The 26450-nt window shown below is 42.8% G+C and overlaps 1 protein-coding gene across 7 annotated transcripts in view; it reads right to left on the reverse strand.

The window, feature by feature from the left end:
* The window catches only part of RPS6KA5 (ribosomal protein S6 kinase A5), a 196228-nt gene that overhangs the window by 103180 nt on the left and 66598 nt on the right, over positions 1-26450 (reverse strand). For 6 of the 7 annotated variants that reach the window (XM_043517828.1, XM_038405646.2, XM_043517824.1 and 3 more), the window contains 3 exons: positions 19837-19952; positions 12910-13017; positions 4658-4741 (listed from right to left, as the gene is read on the reverse strand). In XM_043517828.1, the coding sequence (XP_043373763.1) occupies positions 4658-4741; positions 12910-13017; positions 19837-19952 (308 nt within the window). The remainder of the gene's footprint in view (positions 1-4657; positions 4742-12909; positions 13018-19836; positions 19953-26450) is intronic. The other variant, XM_038405647.2, reaches the window with a different exon arrangement.

The following is a 26450-nucleotide window of genomic DNA, read 5'->3' on the forward strand; positions in this document are numbered from 1 at the left end:
AAACAGAATGAGATAACCGCCAAAGGCGATAGGAGAAGTGGGTGACATCTGTGTGGCATGCGGGTCTTGACCTGTATGTCAAAAGTGGCCCTTGGCCTGCAGTTGAGAGTGGAGGCTGGGGCAGGAGAGGAAGGTGAGAAATTGAACTTCTGAGTCCTCTGGCATTTGTGTAGAGGCTCAGAGAGACACTGGTAATAGAGAGCATGCGGAGCTGGTGGTTTTGGTCTAAAGGGCTGTCTATAGTGTTTCCTCCTGGGGACTGAAGTGTAAATCCCCAGGGACCTCAGAGTAGATCTCAAGTCCTTTAGTGAGTGCAGGGACTCATAAGTCTGTTCATTAAAAAGGCTGGACTCACTGAAGGGAAGGTCCTGCATGATGTTTTTGACCTTCCTAGGAAACCCTGAAAACTGTAGTCACAAGTCCTTCAGCATGACAAGTCCCATGGCCAAAGTCCTGGACATTGTGTCAGCAGCATCTACTGCAGCCTGGAGGGCCACCTTTGCTACTAACTTCACTTCGAAGGGACTGGAACTGGGTTCTGTCCTCTGTGGAAAGTTTATCTTTAAAGTCTGGAAGCCTGACGTAGCTGTTAAAATCGTATTTCACTAACAACGCTTGGTAGTTAGCCATATGAAATTGCAGATCTGTGGAGAACACCTTCCTTCCCAGAAAGTCCAGTCTCTGACTGCCAGGATGGATTTCTGGAAGTGCGACTCAACTCTTTCCAGGGCCACCTGTACCATCAACGAGTTGGGGGCAGGACGAGAAAACAAAAAGTCAGTTTCTCTGGCAGAAACAAAATCACATTTCTCAGCCCTTTTTGGTTTAGGTACACAAGATGCTGGTATATGCCATACCACTCTGGCTAGCTCTAGTATAGTCATGTTAATTGGAAAGGCCATCTTACTCAGTCCCTTGGTTGAAAAATGTCCAGGCACCAGTGTTGAGGAACCTGAACTAATCTACTGTGATCTCTAGATCGTTTGCAACCCTATGTAATAGCTCCTGGTACCGACTGTCGTCTGGTGGAGAAGGCAACAACTAAGTGACAGCATTGTCCAGAGATGATGAAGCAGCAGCCTGTAGCAGGGCCTCTGCTCAAGGCCAAAAACAGCACAGAGACCTTTATGCTGTTAAAACAGCCAGTGAAGTTTATTTACAATGTTGGTTCCCACCACCCTTGTACACTATACAGTCTTAACTCCTACAGTTGTAGGGAGCCCTCAGCTCCTGTCTGCTCCTCTCCTCCACTTCCATCCTATGCCTTTTTGTATCCTCTACCTAATAGCTGAATTAGCCTTCCAGCTCTTCTCCACCCACCAATTAGACACAGCTCTTAACAAGGTCTCTTCTGCAGTGTTTAACTGAAGCTGCAGTGACCAGAGTGCTGGCTCAACTGTTGCTCAGTATTCTATCACAAAGCTCTTATCAAATCGGCAGAACCAGTTCTGGCTCCTCCTCCTCCTCATGCACCAATGGAACCAGTTGGCAAGAAGGGGAGAAGTGGTAAAAGTCATGAGAGGGGTCCAGACACCTATCATAGGAATCCTGTGGTCCCCAATAAGGCCAGAAGGAGGGATCCATCAGTTGCAATGGATCCCAGAGAAATTGGTATTAGTGGTCCTGGGGGCGAAGGGGGGATGATATCATACCGGGAGGGATGCTAAGTATAGCCTCTCAACTATCTGTTGGGTCTCCTGCCCTTCTGTGGAAATACTGATGCAGCTATCTCCTCCTCCAATTCTGAGGACTGTTCTGTTGGTAGCGGCAATGCCATCAGTACTGGAACGCTCCTGCCTGACAGTTGAAGATGGAACTGCTGAATTCTGAGACATTAGTAAAGATTCTTCCTCCAGAACGAGGACATCCCTCACAAGATCAGGGCCAGAAAGGAGCGGAGACTGTGGGTAGGGGAGGAAAATATCCTCTGGTGTTACATAATTCTGTACAGCCCAGGGAGTTCCAGCAGATATGCCTGAAGGACCTGGCTCATCTGTTGCAGCCGAACAGTCTTTAGATGAACAAGGTGATACCAACAATGAGTCCAGACCCACACATGTATATGGAACTGGTGAGCATCTGTCCTTCCATTTTGGTACCACAGTCACAGTCGGAACTGACCAATCCTTTTTTTTTTTTTTTTTTTTGCATGCCTTGCCCTCCGACGTAGGGGTCTTAGCGGAGCTGGTTCCAAACACACTGTCTCACCCGAACTGGACCGGCTCAGGAACGGAATGCATTTCTTATGGACAGTCCTCTGTCCTTGCACCCTGACAGTGCTCTCTACTCTCAGGGGGAGGCCTAGAGAAAGAGTCCTTTGGCTTCAGGGTTAACAACTCCACTCTAAGGCATATTTTGGAGGGGCACTGCTGGTTGGTGGGGGGCCAATATACAGGAGGGTCTCCCAGGACCAGATCAGAGCAGGACCTAATACAAAGTTCCTGATAGAGAAGGCTAAGTTGGAGCTCCTGGGCCTCTCAAGTTCTAGGTGGAAAAGGATCTACAGATACTGCCCTGTGCAGAGATATGGGCTTCACCCATACAGCAGAAGCACCATTGATGCTTGTCACTGATGAAGTAGTGAGGGCAGAAGACAATTCATGAAACTGGGGACTCTGGGCATAGTCCTGGACCAGAGGGTGGGTTGGAAAATGATTCTATACTATTCTGTAACAAATTTCTTAAACAAATATTGAAAAACTATTTACAAATATTTTGTGTTATAGTTTATACACAGAGTGAAGGACGACACTATTTTGACTCAAGCCATGTGGTGGTAAGAAGTAACTAGAGAGGCGTTGACCTACCCTGCCTTTTACACTCTCAGTCTGAAGCATGAGGAAATCTATCACAAATGTGCAGGTTAATAGACACTCCTTTGAAGAATTTCTGGACTTGGGCACATGGATCAAATGCAAACCCACCTGTGAAATACACACAAGGACTATCACTCTAAGAATCACCACTGAGAACTACTCTGAGTACAGTTTTTCAATCAGTCCTGCACCCACCTTACAGTAATTTAATCTAGACTACATTTCCCTAGTTTGCTTATGACATGTAGGACTGTGTCAAAAACCTTATTGAAGTCTATTGCTTCCCTGCTATCCACTAGGCCAGTTATCCTGTCGAGAGAAAATTAATTGGTTTGGCATGATTTCATCTTGCAAAATCCATGTTGCCTATTATTTATCATAGTATTATCTGTTAGGTGCTTAGAAATTGTTTATTTAATCATTTGTTCCAGTATCTTTCCAGGTATGTAAGTTAGGCTGATTGGTCTATAATTTTCCAGGTCCTCTTTGCTCCCCTTTTTAAAGATAGGTACCATGTTCCCCCTTCTCTAATCCTTCAGGATTGCCCCCATCCTCTGAGTTCTTTGAAAATGTTTGCTTTGGCTAGCTCCTTAAGTACTCTAGGATGAATTTTATCAGGCCCTGTCAACTTGAATACAACATTTAATTTACCTCAGTATTCTTTACTTTGTTAATTCCCTATTCTGTCCCGTGTTCCTTCCTCCTTGTTGTTAATATTGGGTTAAGCAGCTAGTGAATTAATCTTTTTAGTGAAGATTGAAGCAAAATAGGAATTAAACACTTGTGTCTTCTTTGTGTCATCTGCTATTAGCTTTCCTTCCCTAGTAAGTAATGGACCTACACTTTTCTTCGTCTTTCTCTTGCCCCAATGTATTTATAGAACCTCTTCTTACTGCCTTTTGTCTTTCGTTGGGTGTACCTCATTTTGTGCCTTAGTCTTTCTGATTGTGTTCCTGCTTGTTTGTGCTATTTTTTCCACATTCATCCTTAGCAATTTTGCCCTTATTTCCATTTTGTACAATTCCTTTTTGATTTTCACATTATTAAAGAACTCCTGAAACAACCATATTGACCTCTTATGATTCTTCCCATTTTTCTTCTGCCTCAGGATATAGTTTGCTGTTTTGCTTTTAATATTGTCTCAGAGAAACTGCCAGCTCTCCTGGACTTACATTTGGCTTAGACTTTCTTTCCAAAGTTACTTTATATAACCATTCTTTAAGTTTGTCAAGTCTGCGTTTGCGAAGTCCATTGTCCTTATTCTGCTGCTCTCATTCCTTAGAATTCCTGAATTATAAATTCTATCATTTTGTGATCTTCACTGAAGTTGCCTTTTGCTTTCAGATTCCCAACCACTTCCTCCCTGTTAATCAGAATCAAATCTAAAATATCTGCTCCTCTGGTTACCTCCTCTACCTTCTGAAATAAAAAATTGTCCCCGGTACATTCCAAGAACTTGTTGACAGTCTGTGTTTTCCTGAATTATTTTTCCAACAAGTATCTAGGCAGTTAAAGTCCCCCATTATTACCCTGGTTCGTGTTTTGGCTACTTCTGTTATTTGTTCTAGAAACGTCTCTCTACCTCCTCCTCATTTGGTGGCCTGCAGTAGACATCCTAGCGCCTCCCCACTTTTTCCTCCTTTTATCTTCACCCAGAGACTTTCAACATGTGTGATTCTCACTTCTTTCCGGACCTTAGTTGGGAAAGCTTGAGTTGTGAAATGGAGTGAGGGACTTTTGGAGGGCAGGCAAATAATCACATAAAAAAAAACTATAGAGTAGGATTCGTTTTAATCAGAAATGTAAACAGACAGAGACAAGAAAGCTGGGATGAAACACACCTTGTCATGTCCTGTGTCTCCTCCTCTGACAATATCTGGAGCCATGTATTCTATAGTTCCGCAAAAGGAATATGCTCTCTCATTCTAAAAAAGACACACATATGGATATCAAATGACTACAATGAATAAGGGATATATATAACTAACAGCTGATGACCCACAGCTATCATCCAAACAATTCAGAACTGCATAGACAAATCACCTTCCATCATAGAGAGAATTAACACAGAACCCTTGAGACTATTCACTACTTCCTAGGCCAGGGGCGGGTAAACTTTTTGGCCTGAGGGCCACATGGGGTTTCCAAAATTGTATGGAGGGACAGTTAGGGGAGGCTGTGTCTCCCCAAACAGCCAGGTGCGGCCCTACCCCTGCATCCTATCCAACCCCCCCGCTTCTCACCCCCTGATGGCTCCCTGGGGACCCCTGCCCCATCCAACCCCCACGTCCCCTGACGGCCTCTCCAGGACTCCTACCCTATCCACCACCCCCTGCTCCCTGTCCACCCCCGAACCTCCCACCCCTGACTGCCCCCTGCCATCCCATCCAATCCCCCCATCTCATTCCTGACTCGCCCCCCGGGACCCCTACCCCATCCAACACCCCTGCTCCCCGCGCTCTGACCGCCCAGCCCCCTAACCTCTATCCAACCCACCCACCCCCCCCCCGCTCCCTTACCACACAGCCTGGAGCACCGGTGGCTGGCGGCGCTACAGCCACACCGCCCAGAACACCGGGTCAGGCCGCAGCTCTGCAACTGTGCTGCCTGGCCGTCCACAGCTTTGCACTGGCGGCGTGGCATGCTAGGCTGCGGGGGAGGGGGAACAGCAAGAGGGGCTGGGGGCTAGCCTCCCGGGTCAGGAGTCAGGGGCCGGGAAGAAGGGTCCAGTGGGCTGGATGCGGCCCATGGGCCGTAGTTTGCCCACCTCTGTCCTAGTCAATAACAACATTATGATGAATTTGTGGGGCAGATTTAACATAAGCACATGAAACAAACTTTGGTATTTAAAACAAAAATGTCATCTAGACTTAAAATAGCGTGTAACCAATTAGCTGCTATGGTGCATTCTCCAATATAAGATTAATATGATTTCTACCAGGTGCATTACTAATGCTCTAAACAACATGATAAAATGTGTAGGTAAAATACAAGGATACATTTTTATAAGGCTCTTTGTAATTTGGCTAAACTTGATGTTATATCCCATCCTGTGGCTCCCATATTCATGAAGCTATTTTTGACCTCTATTTAAAAAAAAAAATCTTTCCATAATATACAGTGTGTAAAAACAATTTGCTCCCAGGAAGTGGAAGGGGTTATTTTAATTTTATATTACATGCAAAGTATTTGTTTTGGTTGTGTTCAATCTGAGATGTTTTCACAGGTCAGTGTACCATTCTTTGTTAATAGCCATTTACCTTTGTGATCAACATAAGGTAATACATGTGCTTTCAGAATTATCAAGGCACAGCGATTAGGCCAAGAAACACTGTTCACCCCTTATCCTTCAAGGTTCTAGCATTTTTTCGAGAGATCATGATAGGTCCTTCAAAGAAGTGTGTTCAAATAAGTAGATATTTCACAAATCAGGTTTACATTTGTAGATTCAGATTTGGAGTTCAAGACGTACTATACAAGGAAATCAAAAAAAGAAAAGGAGTACTTGTGGCACCTTAGAGACTAACAAATTTATTTGAGCATTAGTCTCTAAGGTGTTAGTCTCTAAGGTGCTCCACAAGTACTCCTTTTCTTTTTGCGAATACAGACTAACACGGCTGCTGCTCTGAAAAAAGGAAATCAAAAACGTACTACACTAGAAAAAGGAAGCTTCTGAAATAAATTTTAAAAAAAGTCTTGTTCAATGCTTCCATGAGACCTAAATTAACCAGTATAATGCCAAATTATTAAACTATATTTTGTTAGAAAATGTATACTCTGGCTTCCTTCTGATTAATTTCTGTTTTTAATATTGTTAAACATAAGCCTAATTTTGGGGAATGTTATTTGTTTAAGATTATTTCAGCTGTTCCCCTTAATAAAGCCACACGATAGAAAACAATTATTTTCTTCTAATCACTTAATGCCTTTTTCATGTGTTAATTTTGCTATAGTTTTTTCCTATGGTATAATTGCTTGTTTCTCTGTACTTATCTGTTCTTCTGTTTGTTGCTTGGAACACAAAAAAAGGTTACCTATCTTTCCTAACTGTTGTTCAAGATGTGTTCCTCACGTCCATTCCATTCTGGGTGTGCACATTGCCCATGTGCATGGTCGTTGGAGATTTCTGCCTTCGCAGTATCCGTAGGGTTGGCTGTGGCGCCCAGTTGAATGCACCACTCATGCGTCGATATATTAGGCACTGCTGGCCCTCACCCTCTCAGTTCCTTCTTGCCAGCAACTCCGACAGAGGGGTAAGTAGGGCGAACAATGGAATGGACATAAGCAACAAATCTCAAAGAACAGTTACGAAAGGTAGGTAACCGTTTTTAGTTCTTAGAGTGCTTACTCATGTCAATTCATTCTAAGTGACTCACAAGCTATGTCCATGGAGGTGTGTTTGGAGTTCATAGTCATGCGGCGTGCAGCACTGCTCTGCCAAAGCCAGCGTTGTCTCAAGCTTGCAGGATCGGTGCATAATGAGACTTGAACATGTGGACAGAAGACCAGGTAGCAGCGCTATAGATATCTTGGATTGGCACCTCTTCCAGGAATGCCGCTGATGACACGCTTGCACTCTAGTCGAGTGTGCTGTCACCAATGCCGGCAGAGGCACTTTCACCAGCTCATAGCAGTAGCGGATGCAGACCATGGTCCAGGATGAAATACTCTGAGCAGACACTGGGAGACCTTTCATCCTGTCTGTCACCACAACAAACAGCTGCACTGACTTGTGAAAAGGCTTTGTCCTCTTGATGTAGAAGGCCAATACCCTCCTGACGTCCAGGGTGTGCAACCTACATTCCTATTCCAATTTATGAGGCTTCGGGAAGAAGACAGGTAAGTATATGTCCTGGCTGGTAAGAAACTGGGAAACTACCTTGGGCAGGAATGCTAGGTGCAGCCGCAGCTGGACCTTATCCTTGTAGAATACCATATAGGGTGGTTCTGAAGTAAGCGCCATGATCTCAGACACCCTGAGGGCAGATGTTATCGCAACCAGGAACAAAACCTTTCAGGGAAGCCCCATGAGCTGTGATGGCACAAGATTCAAGTCCCAGGGAGGGACAGGATCCCGGACATGAAGGTAGAGACCCTCCAAACCTTTCAAAAACTGGGCCGACATGCTATGAGCGAAGACCGACCTGCCTTGGAACAGAGGATGAAAGGCCAAAATAGTGGCCAGGTAGACCCTGATCGATGACGGGGACAAACCTTGGAGTTTGAGGTGCAGAAGATAATCCAGGATCGCCTTCAGCAAGGCCTGGATACATTGTTCCAAGGCCCAGCACATGAACCTTTTCCATTTGGCCACATAAGTCACTCTGGTGGAGAGTTTTCTGCTACCCAACAAGACCTGTTGAATCCAGGGAGAGCATTCCATTTCTTCTGCATTCAGCCATGCTGTCAAGTGCACCACCACCAGGTTTGGGTACAGAAGACTACCATGGTTCTGGGACAGCAGGTCTTGCCACAGAGGTAGCTGCAGTGAGGCAGCTACCAAAAGATCCAGCAGCGTGCTGAACCAGTGCTGTCGAGGCCATGCGGGAGCTAATAGGATAACCTTCGCTCTGTCCTGTTTGATCTTCACGAGGACTCTATGAATCAAATGGCACTAGTGGAAAGGCATACATCAGAGCCCCTGACCATGGGAGCAGAAAGGCATCTGATAGGGAGCCCTTGTCAATCCCCCGGATCCAACAGAACACGTGGAATTTTCTGTTCTGCCTGAACATGAGCAGATCCACCCGGGGAGTCCCCCCACCTCTGGAAGATTATGCTTACCACTTCCGGATACAGCAACCACTCGTGGCGAAAGGAGGAAGTCCTGCTGAGGTGATCCATCAGTAGGTTCCAGGCAGATCTGGTTCCAGGCAGGTGCGTAGCTATCAGATGAATGGCATGCCATACACAAAAATTCCAAAAAACCTGAGAGCTTCTTGACAAAGAGCCGAAGACTGGCACCGCGCTGCCTATTGATGTAATATATCATGGCGGTGTGGACAATCAGGACCTGCATCACTTTGCCCTTCAGGTAGGGCAAGAACACTTGGGAGGCCAAGAGAACTGCTCTGAATTCCCTGACGTTGATGTGGAGGGCCAGATGATCTCACAACCAGCAGCCCTGGGTGCTCAACTCACCCAGGTGGGCTACCCAGCCCAGGTCTGAAGCATCAGAGACCAGGATCAGCGACGAGGACGGGGTCGCGAATGGGACTCCTTCCAACACCAATCCAGGGACAACCCGATGTGGTCCGGCACCCTGACTACCCAGTCCAGGTTGTGCCCGTTGGGAATGTAGACAGACGCCAGTCACGCTTGTAGGGGCCAGAGATGGAGCCGAGCATGGCTGACCATGTACATACTCACAAACATGTGACCCAACAGACACAGGCAAGTGTGAGCCATGGTGCGCGGGTGATTCTTCACATGGGAGATCAGGTCCAACATGGCCTGAAAAAACACTTCTGGAAGGAAGGCTCCGGCTTGCGTGGAGTCAAGAACAGCCCCAATGAACTCTATTCGCTGGACAGATGTTAAGGTGGATTTTTTCTCGTTTATTAACAGACCCAGGTTGCAGCAAGTGGAACGGACCAGATTGAGGCTCCTCTGACCTTGCTCCCAAGACCTGTCCTTGATGAGCCTTTTGTTGAGATACAGGAAGACCTGGACCCCTCAGTGTCTCAGGTAAGCACCCACTGGCACCATACATTTTGTGATCACTCTGGGGGCCGATGAGAGGCCAAAGGGCAGCACTGAGAATTGACAATGGCACCCACCCACTAGGAAACAGAGGAAGCATCTGTGACCTGGGATTGTGGAAATAAGCATCCTTTAAGTCGAGGACAGTGTACCAGTCTCCTGGATCCAGGGAGGGGATGATGGAGGCCAGGGAGACCAGGCAAAACATCAACTTTTTGAGACTTGTTGAGTCGACGCAGGTCCAGGATGGGTCTGAAGCCCCCTTTTGGCTTTGGAATTAGGAAGTAGCGGGAATAGAACCCTTTTCCTTTCATGTCCCGAGAGACCTCCTCCACTGCACTCAGGCACAGGAGGTTCTTGACCTCGTGAACGAGGAGTTGCTGGTGAGAAAGGTCCCTGAAGAGGGATGGGAAAGAGTGGGGGTGGCAGGGAAGGGCAGCCGAAAATTGCAGAGTATAGCCCTAAGATACTATGTCCAGCATCCAGCAGTCCAAGATGACCTGCAATCAGGCCGAACGGTAGGATGAAGGTGGTCAAGAAAAGGACAGCATGGATCCTGGGAACTGGCTGGGGCATCTCTCTTGAGTGCACCTTCAAAATGAGCACCTCTGGCCCCCCAGGATGTTTGCTGGGCTGGGCTGCACGAGTGAGTGGGAGGAGTAAGGGCGGTGGCGACTAAAACTCATGCTTCTATCCCTTCTACTAGCAGACCCCGACGAGGCTGCCAAAGCCAGGGCGGTGGGGGCAGCCGGAACTGCGTCCGTGCAGACTGCAACGTATGAGTGCTCAGTGAGCCAAGAGTGGCCTGAGTGTCCTTCAACCCACGCAGTCTTGCATTTGTTTAGAAGAGATCATTCTCATCAAATGGAATGTCATGGATCAAGGTCTGCATCTCTTGGGAAAGGCCAGCTGTCTGAAGCCAGGAGCTGTGCCTCATAACCACCGCCAATGCAACCACCCTAGCCACTGAGTCCACCACATTCCCATATCATTTGGAGGAGCACCTAGCAGCTGCGGTGCCTTCCTCCACCAGGATGCCTAATTCTTGGGCCAAACCCTGTGGAAGGGACTCCTTTAACTTAAAAGTGTACCTGCCCAAGAGGGCCTGATGATTCACCACCTGAAACTGCAAGCTGGCAGTGGAATAAATTTTCCTCCCAGAAAGATCCAGTCTTTTGGCTTCTTTATTTTTGGGAGTTGGGCTAGTGTGCCCCTGCTTATCTTTTTCGTTGGCCACAGAGACAACCAGAGAGCCCAGCGATAGGTGGGTATAAAGGTACTTGAACCCTTTGGCCAGGACAAGGTACTTCCATTCCTCTTACCTCCAAAAGGACCGAAAAGAAGACGGGGTTTGCCAGAGGGCCTTGTCAGGTTTGAGGACTCCATCATGCACTGGTAGTGTAACACAGGCCAGGTTAGAGGCTGAGAGGACATTGAACCAGGTTTCCACCTGCTCGGACATCTCCTCCAAATCTAGGCCCAACTTCTCGGCCACCCATCAAAGTAGGGCCTGGTGTTCTTTAAAGTTGTCAGGTGGGCTGGCCCTTGAGAGTCCTGTAACTGCCTCATCTGGAGATGAAAATGATGACTGTACCACCGGGGGAAGCCCTGGGGCATCATCCCCCGTGGGGACTAGAGATTTAGGGGTGGGTGCAGTCTCTTCTACCCCGACCTCCAACCGCAACTGGTGCACCGAGCTCAGTGCCATCACTGCCGCCAACTGTTGCTCAGAGGCAGTGGCAGGTGAGTGGTGCGAAGGGGGCACTGTCATGACCAGCACATGTGCTCCAATAAGGCCACTGCACAGGCCATGCTGCCAAGGCGGTGCCATTGATGTCAACATTGCCTCAGGAGCCAAATCACGCCGGCTGAATCTGGGAAAAGGGCTGAACTGCCCTTTGTGCTGGAGGAATCCCCTTCTGGTGACCACAGTGGAACCATTGCTGCCTGCATCTGCCTGCTGATCATCGCCACCAGATACCGGTGCCTGGAGCGAGAGGATCAGTGCTGGTATGAAAGGGACTGGTGCTGGGGGGACTGGCGTCATAATGGGCAGTGCTCCCAGGGGGCAGGAGACCAAGATCTGTGCTGAGAGGATGACCAGCAGGAGGGTGAATGCTGCCGGCAAGATGGAGACTGGTGCCTCCCCTTAGGCAATCCGCATCAAGATGGTGGGGACCGTGATCACCATGCCAGAGACTGAGGACAAGCCCGAGGATCTGGGCTGTGACTCTGGAGATCTGTGGCGTGGAGGAGAACTCTGCCTCGTCTCAGGGGATCAGTGGTACTCCACTGTCTCCTGAAGGCTCTTAGCGGCTTGCTTGCCCTCATGGGAAGCCTTTGCCGTTTGCTGGTGGAGGCCTCTGCTCTCTTGGCACTGGGGGGAGCTTGGGAAGCCATCTCTTGTCCTTCATATGCGATTTCCCCAAGCACTTGAGGCAGCTGCTGTGGGGGTCACTTACAGATATAGGCCTGTTATAGTCAGTGCATGGCGTCAGCCTGGGGTGAAGTCCCTGCTGGGACTCTAATGTCTAACTACACTTAAAAACTACTTACACTATTATAAAGAAGGTTTTCTTATATTATTAGAAGGTCCTAAGAAGAGACTAAACTGCTAGCCCTTACTGTGCAAGGAAAGGCGCTCTGACTAACCCCAATGGGCAGTAAGAAGGAACTGAGAGCACATAGGGCCAGCAGCACCTGATATACTGACACATGAGCACGGCACTCAAGGGGGCACCACATCTGGCCCTAAGGATACCACTAAGGCAAAAATCTCCAACAACTGAGCACGTGGGCGTGCACGCACCTAGAATAAAATCAACATGAGCAAGCACTCAAAGAAGAAAAGATGGTTCCTGCCCCAAAGATCTAAATACATGACAAGAGACAACAAGCAGACAGGATGAATACAAGATAACTATGAAATAATTATGATTAGCATAACTAACAATCAAGCACACCATCTGTCTAGTCGTTGAAAAAGTATTCTGTATGCATCATGACAGGAGTGAGTTTTAAGGAGGGATATGATGGATGACAATGTAATGGCTACACTTTGATATATAAGGGGCAGCATGGAAGAAACTGTGAAGATGTTTGAGGAAAAATCAGAACCATGGACAAAAAGGCTGACAATGTTGGCAGAGCAAAGGTGGGGTCAGATGCTCAACACCAAATAAAAGTCTACAGGTATGGCAGAGTTAAGTTGTGAAGGGGCTTAAAAATGAAGACACGCAGTTTTTGTTTGTTGATGAAGAAAAGGAGATAACCAGTGGAGAGAAATCGTAAGAGGCAAATTCTGCCCTCAAATATACGTGGAGCGCTCAATAAGACAGAACCAAATTATTTCTGGATTGGGTCCACAATCACTGAATATTCAAATACTCACTTCATCTGTAAGAAACTCCTTACTCAGACCAAAGTCTGTCAGCACAACATGGCCATTAGAATCAAGCAGAATATTCTCAAGTTTTATATCTCGATATATAATGCCCAACTGCAAACAAACATAAAAACAATAATATAACATTAATCTGGAAATGCTAAGATACGTTAAAGAATGTTTCTAAATTTGGATCTAGCAAAAGTGATTAAAAATCCCAGATACAAAACTGTTAAATTCTCTCAACCTTCACTAAACTTATCAGTATTTTAGGGGTAAAATATGTTATAATAATGTTGTAATTATCCCAAATATAATCACCACAAACTCAGTAAAATTCAGAGTTAAGGTTAAATATGTTAAGATATGGAAATATTCAGTTACAGAATCCAAATCTCAACTCCGCCCTGTAGTGACATTATAATATACAAGTATAAATCCATAATAGGGTTTGCAGTCCCAGATTATAATAAACTGATTTTTAAGAGCAATTTGATTATATTTTTTTTGTTCATAGTATCACTACAGGGCAGAGTAATGGTTTTTTGGATGCTTAACTAGGCATTATCACAGCTTAACACCTCTAGATTTCTTTTAAATTTAAAACTGAACTCTGAATTTCCTTGGTTTGTAACATTTGGTTTTGGGATCATTACAGCATTCTTTTTGGTTTTACTCTTAAAATTACTGCTGTGCACTCTTTGCTTCAATTTAACAGTTTTTAGCCTGGGAATTTCCTTCTTTTCTACTTCTTCCAATTAAAATTTTTGTAAATGGTCACTAAACAAGAAAGCTAGAGAGAACATGACTATGTAATTAATGATTTTGGTTTTTAGATTGACCAATATGCTCTGGGTGCTTCATCCATTGAGGAGCAACACAAAGCATCCACAGATTTCAGAGTAGCAGCCGTGTTAGTCTGTATTTGCAAAAAGAAAAGGAGTACTTGTGGCACCTTAGAGACTAACAAATTTATTTGAGCATAAGCTTTGCATCCGATGAAGCGAGCTGTAGCTCATGAAAGCTTATGCTCAAATAAATTTGTTAGTCTCTAAGGTGCCACAAGTACTCCTTTTCTTTTTACAAAGCATCCAGAGTGTATTGGCCAGGTCCCGCACCCCACCATCTCCGAACCTCCACATTCCCGCTTTTACTTACACACACCAATTTCCTTTTTCTATCCTGTGCTGCAAATTCCCTCGCACAACACCCCAGCATTTCCCCCTTGTTACAATTTCACAGAAGTTGAGTGATCCAGTGCAAAGAAGAGATTTTGAAAATAAGTGTTTAGGATTAATAGTGCTATTTATTTTTTCTTCAGCAGAGGCTAAAAATTAATGTTTTTACAGAGAATTCCAAGATGACCTTCCGTCTTAAAATAGCTGCCATCTCTTCCTGTTCTCAATGGGTGTGAAGCTCCAAGTTACTATTAGTAAAGATCCCTTGTTTCAAAATGGCGATTACTTCCCACTGTCCCCAACAAGCATAAAGTCAAGCTGCCATCAGGAAGAATGGTGGCTCTGTGAGTTAGCAGCCACCATCCTCAATGAGGGCATCTTGGCTTCACCCTCAATGGGAACAATGGCAGGCAGTAGACATTTGAAAGAGAGCATCTTTCTGATAGCAACCTGCAGCTTCACACCCACTGAGAACAGGAAGAGATGGCAACCCTCATTTTGAAAGAGGGCGGATTGTGAAGGACATAGGGCTAATCTGTATTAATCCATGAATACTGTATGTTTTATATGATTGATTGTTGAATGAAAGAGGTACTTGGTAGCTATACTGGGTTAATGGGAACTAAATGCATAGGTTAGTTCATTTTAATACTAGGCTGTTCAAAAAACAGTCAGGAACACAAGACAAGGAGTGTAAATAAGCTACAAAAACAGCACAAGAAGGGTAAGCAATTAACTGTAAATATCCCACTAACCGGCTCCAGCCAAGAGTTACACTGCTGTTCTGCCAAGGTTGTAACCTAAAGATCAAAAGGACACTAAAAACAGTTAAAGTGATGCTCTAGAGAGAAAGAGGTGAGAGTTGTCTGGGATGCTTACACGGAGCAGTCCAAAACAGAGACAGATTCTGTGAGAGGGTCTGACTAAGTTGTGCTATCTGGCTACCATCAGGGGAATGGTAGTCTAGACAGGCATTTGGACTGTTCAGTGGGCTCAAATTCTCTCTCTTATGCGGAGCAGTGTTCCTATTGTTAAAGATAAGCAATACGTTGTATTTGAGAAGATCACTGTATATTAATTGCTCGTCAAAGCCCCGAAGGAAAGACCTGCAGGGCTCAGTAAATTGGGCTTACTGAGTGAGAGGGCTGCGCACTTGGAGAGACTAGAGAGGGGTTCCAGGTGCAGTTAAAAAGGTAACTGAGACACAGGTCTTCATGGAATTCTCTGTAGAAGAATACTGTTTTTCAGCCACTGATGAAAAAAAATATTTCAGTTATGAAAAAAAACAAACAACAAGAAATGACTTACTCTTACATACAGTTCTTCAAATGTAGGCAATGCATGAAATTTCAACATTTTAACTATATGGGAGGTTTACTCCAGGATTAAGACCATTCAGGATCCCAAAAAAACCCAAAGCGAAGATTCTTAAAGGACCCATTTTAAATTTAACTTGTAAACTAATTAAATTACTTACTTGTAGATTCTCAGAAACAATACTCTGTACTAAACAAGTGTACTTTAGGGGAGTATACACTGTACACTTCAGATATAAGAAAGTGGCTGAATCCCTGCTTTTAAGTGCAAAACTGAATTCAACCTTAATAATGGAACCACCTGCACCTATATTCATAAGAATATATATTCCTGACTGATCTGCAGATTATGCAAGATTCCATAAATACAATGCAGGAGCCAGTTATGCTACAGCAGGCTACAAGGCAATTTTGCTCACATAAATTTCCACTCTTTGCATCATTAAAACAACAATTCATCAGAGACTGCGCTATTAGTATTACTATATCTTACGTTCCTAAAGCTCAGGCTTCAGGGTTTCAGCAGGACACCTGCAGGGATCAGGAAGGGAGACCCCCTCTCCCCCAATGTATTCTTGGAGGTTTGGGGGGGGTTTTAAAATCTTCTTCTGAAGTATCAGAGATGGCCAGAGCTGGAGATGGAACATTAAGCAAGATAGGCCTGAGGCCCAAGGAGGCATTGAGCATTCTGTCTGTCAGGTACTTGGGCTGGCTGATTCTTGTTCGAATGCTCAGGGTCTACCTGATTGCCGTATATGGGGCTGGGAAAGAATCTTCCACCAGGTCAGATTGCAAAGGAAGCTGAAAACCCCCCAAGATCACTGCTAGTGTGTGGATGTGTGTCGCTTGCTTGCTTAATCGCTTACAAACCATTGCAGAGGCCTCAAGCACTGGTGCACCTCAGTCTCTCCTACCCTCTGCCTGTGGCACATAATAATCTAATCTTCTCTGGGCTGTAATACTGTGATCCAATTCCAGTTGTTGGGTGGTGGTGGTGGCCTGTGATGTAGAGGAGGACAGACTAGATGATCTGGTGGTCTCTTCTGGCCTCACGCTCTCTGCCTCATGTACAAAAAAAACTACAGTCTTGGCCTCTACTCTATCACCTAGCCAAAATAAGGAGCTGAAAGTGCAAACAGTTTCATTATAGCCTCTCCCCTGGGAAGAGCAGGTGGGCTGTTTTACTGAAGACCATGAACATATATATTGTTCACCAATATCAAAATTTTCAAACTTGGCTGTCTAGAGGTAGGCTCTGTGACAGGGCTCTGTTAGTAGCTATAAACTACCTGGTCACTTAGAACTCCGCGGTCCCCAGATGTAGTTAAGAGTAGGAGGGACTTGCGTAGTTTGGGGTTGGAAGAGTAGAAAACACTTGCACCTGTAGGGAGCCTTATGAAGATAATTGGCTCACCATCTTGATAGCTCTGAGAAGAAAGCTAGCCATATAAAAAGCTAAGCCAGAGAGCAGGAAAGGGGCTCTACATAACTGTGGCTATGTTGTGATGTATCTGCAGCATAAACAGCAATAAAGAAACACTTGGTTGAGGTATCTGCTAGAATTAATCATGTTGCTTAGTTCACAAAGAGGGCTTACCAGCCATGATTTCCAGAAACTGAGGGGGAGCTCATTCACAGGCTCCAAAATTTATACTTAGAATCTAAATGAAAGTGGCCTGATTTTTAGAAGTGCTGAGTCCCCAGAATGAATGCTGTTTCCTTGGTTTTCAATAGGATGATCATATGAAACGTGCATGAAGGCAGTATGGCTGATGGAAATGAGGGTCTAGACCTAGAAATTAGCAGTTACTGAGATGGGTGGGAGGGGGGGAGAACCTTGAAGAGCTTAATTTGCTCAAATAGGAGGGAATGGATAATTTCCATCTGAGAACACTGAAAGAACTGGCACATGAGATTGCTAATCTAGTAGCAAAGTTTTTTCATAAATCTGTCTATTCAGGGAGAATATGACTGGAGAATAGTTAAATGTCATACTTATATTTTTTTTTAAAAGTGATTTGGAAAATTACAGATCTGTTAAATTAATCTTAGGAGTATGTCAGGCTTTAAAACAAATTGTGAAGAAAAGAATAATTAAAATTAACGGAAATAAATGGTAAAGGGAATAGAATGCCTCACAGGTTTACCAAATGTAGATCATGCCACACTAACCTGATCTACTACTTTGAGAAAAATAACTGATTTTTTTAGATAATGGAAAAGCAGTAGATTTAACATACTGGACTTCAACACAGCATTTGATGTGGTATAACATGGGAAATTAGTTTAATTAGGGAAAATGCGGATCAGTACAAGAATTGTAAGGTGGATAAGGAAATGGCTAAAGGGGAGGAAGCAACAGGTTATCCTGAAAAGCGAATTATCAGACTGAAAGGAGGTTACTTGTGGAACTCCTCAAAGATTAGTTTTGAGACCAATCTTATTCCTATTTATGACCTTGGCACAAAAAATAGAAGTGTGCTAATGAAATTTGCTGATGACACAAAGTTGGGAGGCATTGTCAATACAGAGGAGAATAGGAATATGATACATGGGGATCTGGACGTTCTTGAAGACTGGAGTGGCAGAAATGGAATGAAACTCAACAGTAGAAAGTGCAAGATCATTGTACTTAGGATCTAATAAGAACTTCTGCTGGCAGCTCATCAGCTTGAAGTGACAAAGAAGAGAGACCTAAGAGCAAGTGTCAGTTACAATATAACTATGAACCACCACATAAGTCAGCTGTGAAATGCAGTTGTGAAAAAGGCAAAGGCAATATTAATATGTTTCATGCAAGGCATTTCTAGTAGAGATAGAGAAGAATTAATGCCATCGTACAAGGTACTGTTAAGACCTCGTTTGGAATACTGTGTACAGTTCTGGTCACCCATGTTCAAGAAAGATTAATTTAAACCAAAACAGGTGCCGAGAAGAGCTGCTAGGATGACCAGAAGAATGGAGGGCCTATGTTTTGATAGGAGATTGAAGAGTTTGGCTTGTTTAGTCCAGCAAAAAGAAGGCCGAGAGGGGATATGACTGCTTTTTATAAATACATTACATGGTAAATACAAGGGAGGGAGAAAAACTATTTAAGATCAAGAACAATGTTGGCACAAGAACAAATGGATATAAACTGGTAATGAAAAAATTCAAGCTGGGATATTACAAGGTTTCTAACCATCAGAGGGGTAAGGTTGTGGAATAGCCTTCCAATAGGAGTTGTAGGGGTAAACAACTTACTTAACTTTAAGACAACTAAACACATTTATGAGTGTGACTGTATGAGGGGGTAGCTTACGATGGTAGGAAGCAGGACTCCAAAGCCCTGGGTCTCACTTCTGGTTTATGCCATATGTTCTTAAAAGCTTATTCTTCAGGGTTTCAGCCAGAGACTTGCAGGGGTCAGAAAGGGATTTCCCTCCCCTACAATGTATTCTGGTTTTTGGCTGTTTTTTATCTCCTTCCTCTGAAATATCAGGATGGACATAGCTGGAAATGGGACATTAGATGGGGAGGTACAGGGCTCTGTGGTGGCACCAAACATTCTCTCTCTCTCTCAGGTGCGTGGCTGGCTGGTTCTTGCTCATGGTCTCACTGATTGCCACATGTGGGGTGGGGAACGACTTTTCCCCAGATCATATGGGCAGTGATCTTGGGTTTTTTTCCACCTTCCTCTTCAGAGTGTGGGAAGAGGTTACTGGCCCGGATGATCTGGGTATATCTTGCTTAATCATTTCAGGAGCCCTCAAGCACTTGCTCCATTTTATTCTCCGCATGTAACAGTCTAGTCTTCAGTGGGCTGTAATACTTTGGTCTAATTTCGGTTGTTGGGTTTAGTGTGCAGGTGCTGGATAGTGCTGGTGTCCTGTGATATACACAAAGGTCAGACTAAACAATCTGGCAGTCTCTTCTAGCTTAAAGTCTACGACTTACAAATCCCAGTAAATTCAATGGGACATCTTTGTAAATTATGGGTCACTTAGGTGCCTAAATAGGAAATTAGGTATCTAATTTTAGGCCTCAGATTTGAAAAATTTTAACCTATAATTTTAATGAAAGGACACAGTAATAAAAACTGACTGCAGACATTTCTGTCCTTTACGCTGAAAGAAAATGAGAGTCATAATGACATTTCATATGTGGAAAGAAGATACTATTGGAAATGGAGATATTCAGAAAGCAACAACCAATTGGCAAAACAACAAATACTGACTCTAGAGGCAGAGAGTAGACTCTAGTCTTAATTGGTGCACAGATACAACAACTGAATACGTAATAAAGGAAGATGTATTTATAATTCATTAAATAATTAATATTTAAAATTGGTGTATATAATCATGCTCTATTTTTAAACAAAAAAATAAGTCCTTTTTATTGTTTATATAATCATGAAGATGTACCTCACAAGAAAGCACTGATGGAAAAAACTGTCTTACCTTGTGCAGGTGTTCAAGAGCCAGTACAATTTCTCCAATGTATATCTGCACCTCATTTTCTGTAAATCTCTCTCTTTGAGAAAGGTGAGTAAAAAGTTCTCCTCCATTTATATAGTCTATAAATAAACACAGATAATCTAGTAATTTTACTTTCTTTTAAAAGCTTTTTTAAAAATTATTTTGACATATTACCATTTCTTGGGAAAAAAACAAATGTTCTGAACTAGATGCTTTTATTGTATTTTAATATTGTACATGTACGTATACAGGTTTTTATACATACATATACAGCACTTGAAATCCCTTGAATATGAGAAACTTTATAAAGTTTAAAATCCAAGGCCCAAAATTAAAGTTTCCCTTAAGTAGACTTTTCACACGGCAGTTCAGTAATAGCAAAAACCTATTTATCTCACAAGTACAAAAGGCAAATTACAAAGAATTTTCTTTTTAAAAAGAGTCAGTCTTTCATTTATTTACCAAAAGGCTTAGAAAAGGAATACAAGACCTACAAACATCACATTTATGCACACTTATAAAAGAAGGAAGAACAACAAGGGAGCAGAATCTTCAGTTAACTTTGTATGACATAAGCAGTGCAAAATTATGTAGCACAAAGCGGGCTCAAAGAGTCTGGAGACTGCCAATGAAGAATTCCCCCTATGCAGGAGAAAATTCTGCTGACAGGAAGTATCAAGTAAGTATCAGTAAGAAGAGGAACTTTCTCCTCATGTGCCATCATCACCTCCTTTTACACTGCACAAGCATGGAGCAAGGTATTTTGGACAGGAGATGTTCCAAAACTGGGAAGGGAAGGAAAGGGTGTAGTAGCAGAGTTCTCCAAAGGCGTAAGGCTCCCTGAGGAACAATAACCTCCTCATCAGTTTGTGTGTGCTCTGAGAATGCTACTGGATTAGACACTACGGAACCCGAACCATCAAAAAAGAAAATCTGCTGGTGACATCTGACTCAGATGACGAAAATGAACATGTGTTGGTCTGCACTGCTTTGGATTGTTAATGAGCAGAACCTGTCACCAGCATGGACGCATGTCCTCTGGAATGGTGGTTGAAGCATGAAGGGATATATGAATCTGTAGCACAGCTGGTATATAAATATCTTGTGACACCAGCTACAATAGTGCCATGAAAACACCTATTCTCACTTTCAGGTGACATTGTGAACAAGAAGCTGACAGCATGATCTCCTGCAAATGTAAATGAACTTGTTTGTCTGAGCGACTGTCTGATCAAGAAATAGGACTGAGTTGACTGTAGGCTCTGAAGTTTTACATTGTTTTATTTTTGAATGCAGTTCTTTTTTGTACATAATTCTACATTTGTAAGTTCAACTTTCATGATAAAGATTACACTACACTTCTTTTATTAGGTGAATTGAAAAATACTATCTCTTTTGCTTTTTTATAGTGCAAATATTTGTAATCCAAAATAAATATAAAATGAGCACTGTACATTTCGTATTCTGTTATAATTTATCAATATATTTGAAAATGTAGAAAACATCCAAAAATATTTAAATTAATAGTATTCAACTATTAACAAGTGATTAATTGCGCAATTAATCACGATTAATTTTTAATCACGCAATTAATCACGATTAATTTTTTTAATCGCTTGGCAGCCCTAATGTAAAGCAAGCAAAAGATACTGCTATTGCTCTAGCAGAATGAGAACTTACAACAGAATGCACACAAACTGTCATTAACTTGTAACTTTCAATGATACACTGTTTAACCTATCAGGAAATATGTGAGCAAACATACCGTGACCCATATGATTCTTAGAATAAGAAACAAACAACGTAAATGATTTCCTAAAAAGCAGTTTTATTTAAATAATAGGTTAGAACTCTCTTCATGTAGCTAAGAACTGTCCCTGCTGAGACATTCTGCCAGCACATGGCTCTTCCCCTGCTAAAAGGACAGACATTGTGAAGAATGCACAAGTCCCATAATGGCTGCTTCAGCACATAACTGTGAAGAGTCAGAACCCCTTTGCTTGTTAATGTAACACATAGTGGACGTATTGTCCATTGCTTGAGGAAGTAAAGATCAAACTAATGGCTCTTAACTCCAACACATTTATAAGCAAGCTTTTTTCCTGAGAAGCCCAGTGGCCCTGAACTGTAAAATGATCCAAATGCACTCCTCATCCAGTGTGTGATGCATCTGAAGTTATCAAGACCAGTAGTGAAGGGGAATTACACAGGACGTCTCTGAGGACATCTGATTTGTCTGTCTACCACATCAATGAAATGAGAACATCTTGAGGCAGAGTGACAAACATCTGAGGGCTGTCCAGACTGGGTGTGTAAAATTTGAGACATCAATGCTGCCTCAGCCTCATCCTGAGACAAGCAAATGGAGTTATGTCAGTGGCAGCTGCCATCAAACCCATGAGACCCAGAAAGAAGACCACTTTCTGAGTTTGACAGGTTAGAGACTTTCCAAAATAAAACTGCTCTATTTTCAGAAACCTATCATCTGGAAGAAAAGCTTTTGTTCCTACTGGAGTTCAAAATAGAGCCTATGAAAAGAATCCTCTGGATTGGTAAAGATTTGATTTTTTTGAGTTATGAAATAGACCCAGATCCAAAACAAGGAAGGCTGAAAACTGCTGTGAAGTAACAGCTCTTTGTGTGTAGCTGCCATTAGCAAACTATTGGCCAAATATAGGTCAACAACAATACCCTACTCTCTTAGATGTTCACATATGAAGACAATTTATCTGCTCAATTTTCTTAAATCTAGAATGGTACAAAAATGCTCATCTTTTTTCTGTGCCAAGAAATATCTTGGATAAAACTCGCAATCCTACAAATGTTTGGGTACGTCCTCAAGAGTCCCTATCAGGAGCAGTTTCCATATTTCTGAAAGTATAATAGCCTCATGAGTAAGTCCCCCGTAAAAAGGAAGAATAGAGGGAACTGAAAGGAGGTAAGTTTTCAAAATGAATAGCAGAGCCGCTTTTTTAACAATTTCTACGGCCCTAGGGCCGATGTAATAAACCTCCCATTGTTCATAAAAGAAGAGACAGATCCTCACATCAAATCTGAGATGTTGTGTTCAAAAGGAGGGAGCAGGCTATTTTGTCTTAGGTCTGGATCTGAAAGACCGCTTTTTTGTGCTAAAAGAAAAGGAGTACTTGTGGCACCTTAGAGACTAACAAATTTATTAGAGCATAAGCTTTCGTGAGCTACAGCTCACTTCATCGGATGCATTTAAAAGACTAAGCTTGCAGATGCTGTTGCTGACATCTCTGATTTAAGGAAAAATAAGTAGACTAACAAGGGTAAAACTGTCTCTGATAGCAAAAAGAATGGGTAAGAAGGCCTCCTTCTGACAAAGGGATAAAGACCCAGTGATGGAGCAGTGGATCTAGTTTCTTTCAATTTTATTTTTTAAACAGTTCATCACTCTTGCTGCGGAAAAGACCATCCCCTTTGAAGGTAAGATCTTCCACTTTAATTCTAGTATCCAGAACCAGTGACGAGGAACAAGGCTAGTCCTGGCTCCTTAATGCAACTGCAGATGCCAGTGCTCTGGCAGAAGAGTCCAAAGCATCAAATGAAGGCCTGAGCATGCTTCACAACATTCTGTTCTCCTATCAAAATACTTCTTCTGTTGTCATCTGGCAAATCCTGAACAAACACAGCCATCTTCTTCCACAGATAGAATTGATAACCAGCCATCACCGCCTGGTAATTGGTCATCTTAACGGTAAGAGAAGGGGAGGGAAATCTTTCTCCAAGTGGCATTGATCTTCCTCTCTCTGTCTGCAGGAGTCAAATGAGCTTGGCTGGACCTAAGCCTGTTATTAGCAGCCGCCAGCACCAGAAATAGGCACAGGGTAATTAAAAAAACCCAGTAATTAGAAACTTGTCATTTTAAGCCCTGAAGGATGAGGGGTCTATATTCCTTCCATTTTTTTTTTTTAATATTTACTATAGTCTTGTTATCCATATAAGTATCTAAATAACTTTTTGTATGTTGCTCAACTCCGGGCCTCAATATTCTGGCAATGAATTCCACAGACTAGTATAGATTGTGTGAAAAAGTATTGTTCATAATTAGTTTTGAATTTGCCACCTTTCAATTTCACTGGAAGTCCTTTTGTTCTTATATCATAATGGGATATGAATAAATCTACTCAATCTATCTTCTCTATATCATTTATTGTTTTGTGCATCTTTATCATGTCCATTCTTACTCACCTCTTCTATAACGTAACACATAATATAATCCTAATCTTTTCAATCTCTCTGTATAGGAAAGATTTCCCCTTGCCTCTAACCATTCTTGTCACCGATCTCCGAACCCTCGCTATTTATATATACTTTTTGAGATATCATGAACAAAACTAAAAACAATATTCCAGGTCACTGTGTACACCTTTGATTTATTGAATGCCATTTTAATATTTTTCACATCATTCATTTTGCATTTTAACATTTTGTTTGCTTCTTAGACTTCTGCTGTACACTGAGCAGAGATCTTCAGTGAGTTATCAGCAATGATGACCAGTCTTTTTCCCAAGTTGATAAAATATAGAATTCAATCAGGTGCATGAGGAGTTCAGACTACTCCAGTCATTATGAATAACTTTGAACTTACCAACATTGAACTTCATCTGCCATAATGTTGCCCATTCTCTGAGCTTGCATAGGTACCTCTGATTTTTCTCTGGTCTTTTCTTGTCTTGACTAACCTGAAAATTTTATTCTATCATCCCCTTTTCCAGATCGTTACTATATTAAACACCACCCATTTTACACAGCAGTGTTTCCCAACCTTTTCCAATCTAAGGCACAATTTTTGTGGTGCACTGCCGCCCTGCATTACAATTATTATAAAAAAAAACATACTTTTAATGAGAAATGTGAGCTTGCCTTGATATGCAGAGTCATTCTTGGCAGAAATAATGAGAGTGCAACTCAGAGCTCTTACTCCACCAATCTCGGATGCTCTCTTTGTTTGGTTTTGATGCAAGTCAGGCTTGAATAAACATAACTTGCACAGATACGTTGTTGAAAATGGCAACAAAATGGAGATAGAATGGTCTGAGATTACTGTATATTCGTTTGCCACTGTCAACCAGAATAAGTCCAAAGCCATGTCACCAAATCTAATTTTAAAAGAGGGTCCGTCCTTTAATTCATCAAGTTGCTCGAGTCATTATTGTAAGATTCTTAGCACTTTCCATTACAGAGGAAAGCCAAGGATCCCAGAACCAGTCAAAATCGTCTATATAGGTTGACAAAATATAAAATGAATTTTTCTTCCAGACTTTTTAAATGCTCAGAAATGACACTGACCAAAATACTACCACTAGGATCTGCCACGTTTTCCAGAGGGAAAATTTCTATTGCGTCTTGCTACTTTTTTCACATCAGAGGGCTAATTTAGATCTAAACCCATTCAGTTTATCCATGAAGGAGAGAAGAATCTCATTTCTACTTTGCATTTTCCTGGTCAGTTCACTGAGGTGGTGAAATATATCCGCAAGGTAGGCATGGTTTGCACACCACGCCACACCAGCAATTAAGTCCCTGTATGTTGATTCCTCCAAAGCTAAGAACGTTCTTAAGTCTTCTTTCAGCTCATAAAAACATGAGAAAACTTTTCTGTGGAAAATCCAGTGTATTTCTGTGTGCAAAAGTAAACTCTAGTGTTCTGATCCCACTTCCTCACATAACAGTGAGAAAAGGTCACGTTTTAAGAACCGTGATTTTATTAAGTTTACTATCTTTCCTGCTCTAGCTAACACTAAGGAAAGTTCTTCTGGCAGTGTTTTGGCCATAAGAGCTTCACAGTGCAGCAAAAAGTGAGTCACCAGCACATCTGGGTTTTGCTTTTTGCCTTGTTTACAAACCCTTCACTTTGCCAATCACGGGGGCAGTCCTGTCTGTGCAAACACTAAGACAATTTTTCCATTGCAATTCTCCCTCCTCAAGGTTCCTCTCCATGTATGTGACCTGGCAGTTGTCTGAAAAATAAAACAACATTCTTTTATGCTATTTCCATCAACGTACCTGATGTTAGCTAAGAGTTGAGCATGACTACTGATATCTGCTGATTCATCAAGTTACAGCACAAATTTTCCTCTTGATCTGACCTTTTTCCTCAGGGCACAGTTTCAATGTCAGCTGATCTCACCAATGCGGCGACTTATATTATCTGAAAGGGGACTTTTTCAATTTCATTGACTGCATTTGCATCCAACATTACTCTCACCATTTCTTGGCATACTAGTAAAATTAACGTTTCTTCGACTGTGTACAGTTTTTTAGCCTTCACTACAAACTCAGCAATCAAGCAGCTTGCTTCCAATGGTTTATCAGAAACTATGACACAGCCTTTAACCATTTTGCACTTGTTTTTCATTTTGATCCTTCAAATGTTCCAAAAAAATTGCCCTTGTTCGCAAGGGATAGATGTTTGCTTGTAAGGTGTCGTTTTAACTTACTTGGCAAACTTGCATGGTTTGAGACTTTTGCTCCACACATAATACTGATGAAGAGAGCAAGATGGTTCACCTGTAAACAAAAATCCAAATTGCAAATGCTCTCACAATAGCGTTGGCTCACAACTTTGA

Source organism: Dermochelys coriacea, chromosome 6, assembly GCF_009764565.3.
Source record: "Dermochelys coriacea isolate rDerCor1 chromosome 6, rDerCor1.pri.v4, whole genome shotgun sequence".
In the NCBI taxonomy this organism is placed as follows: domain Eukaryota; kingdom Metazoa; phylum Chordata; order Testudines; family Dermochelyidae; genus Dermochelys; species Dermochelys coriacea.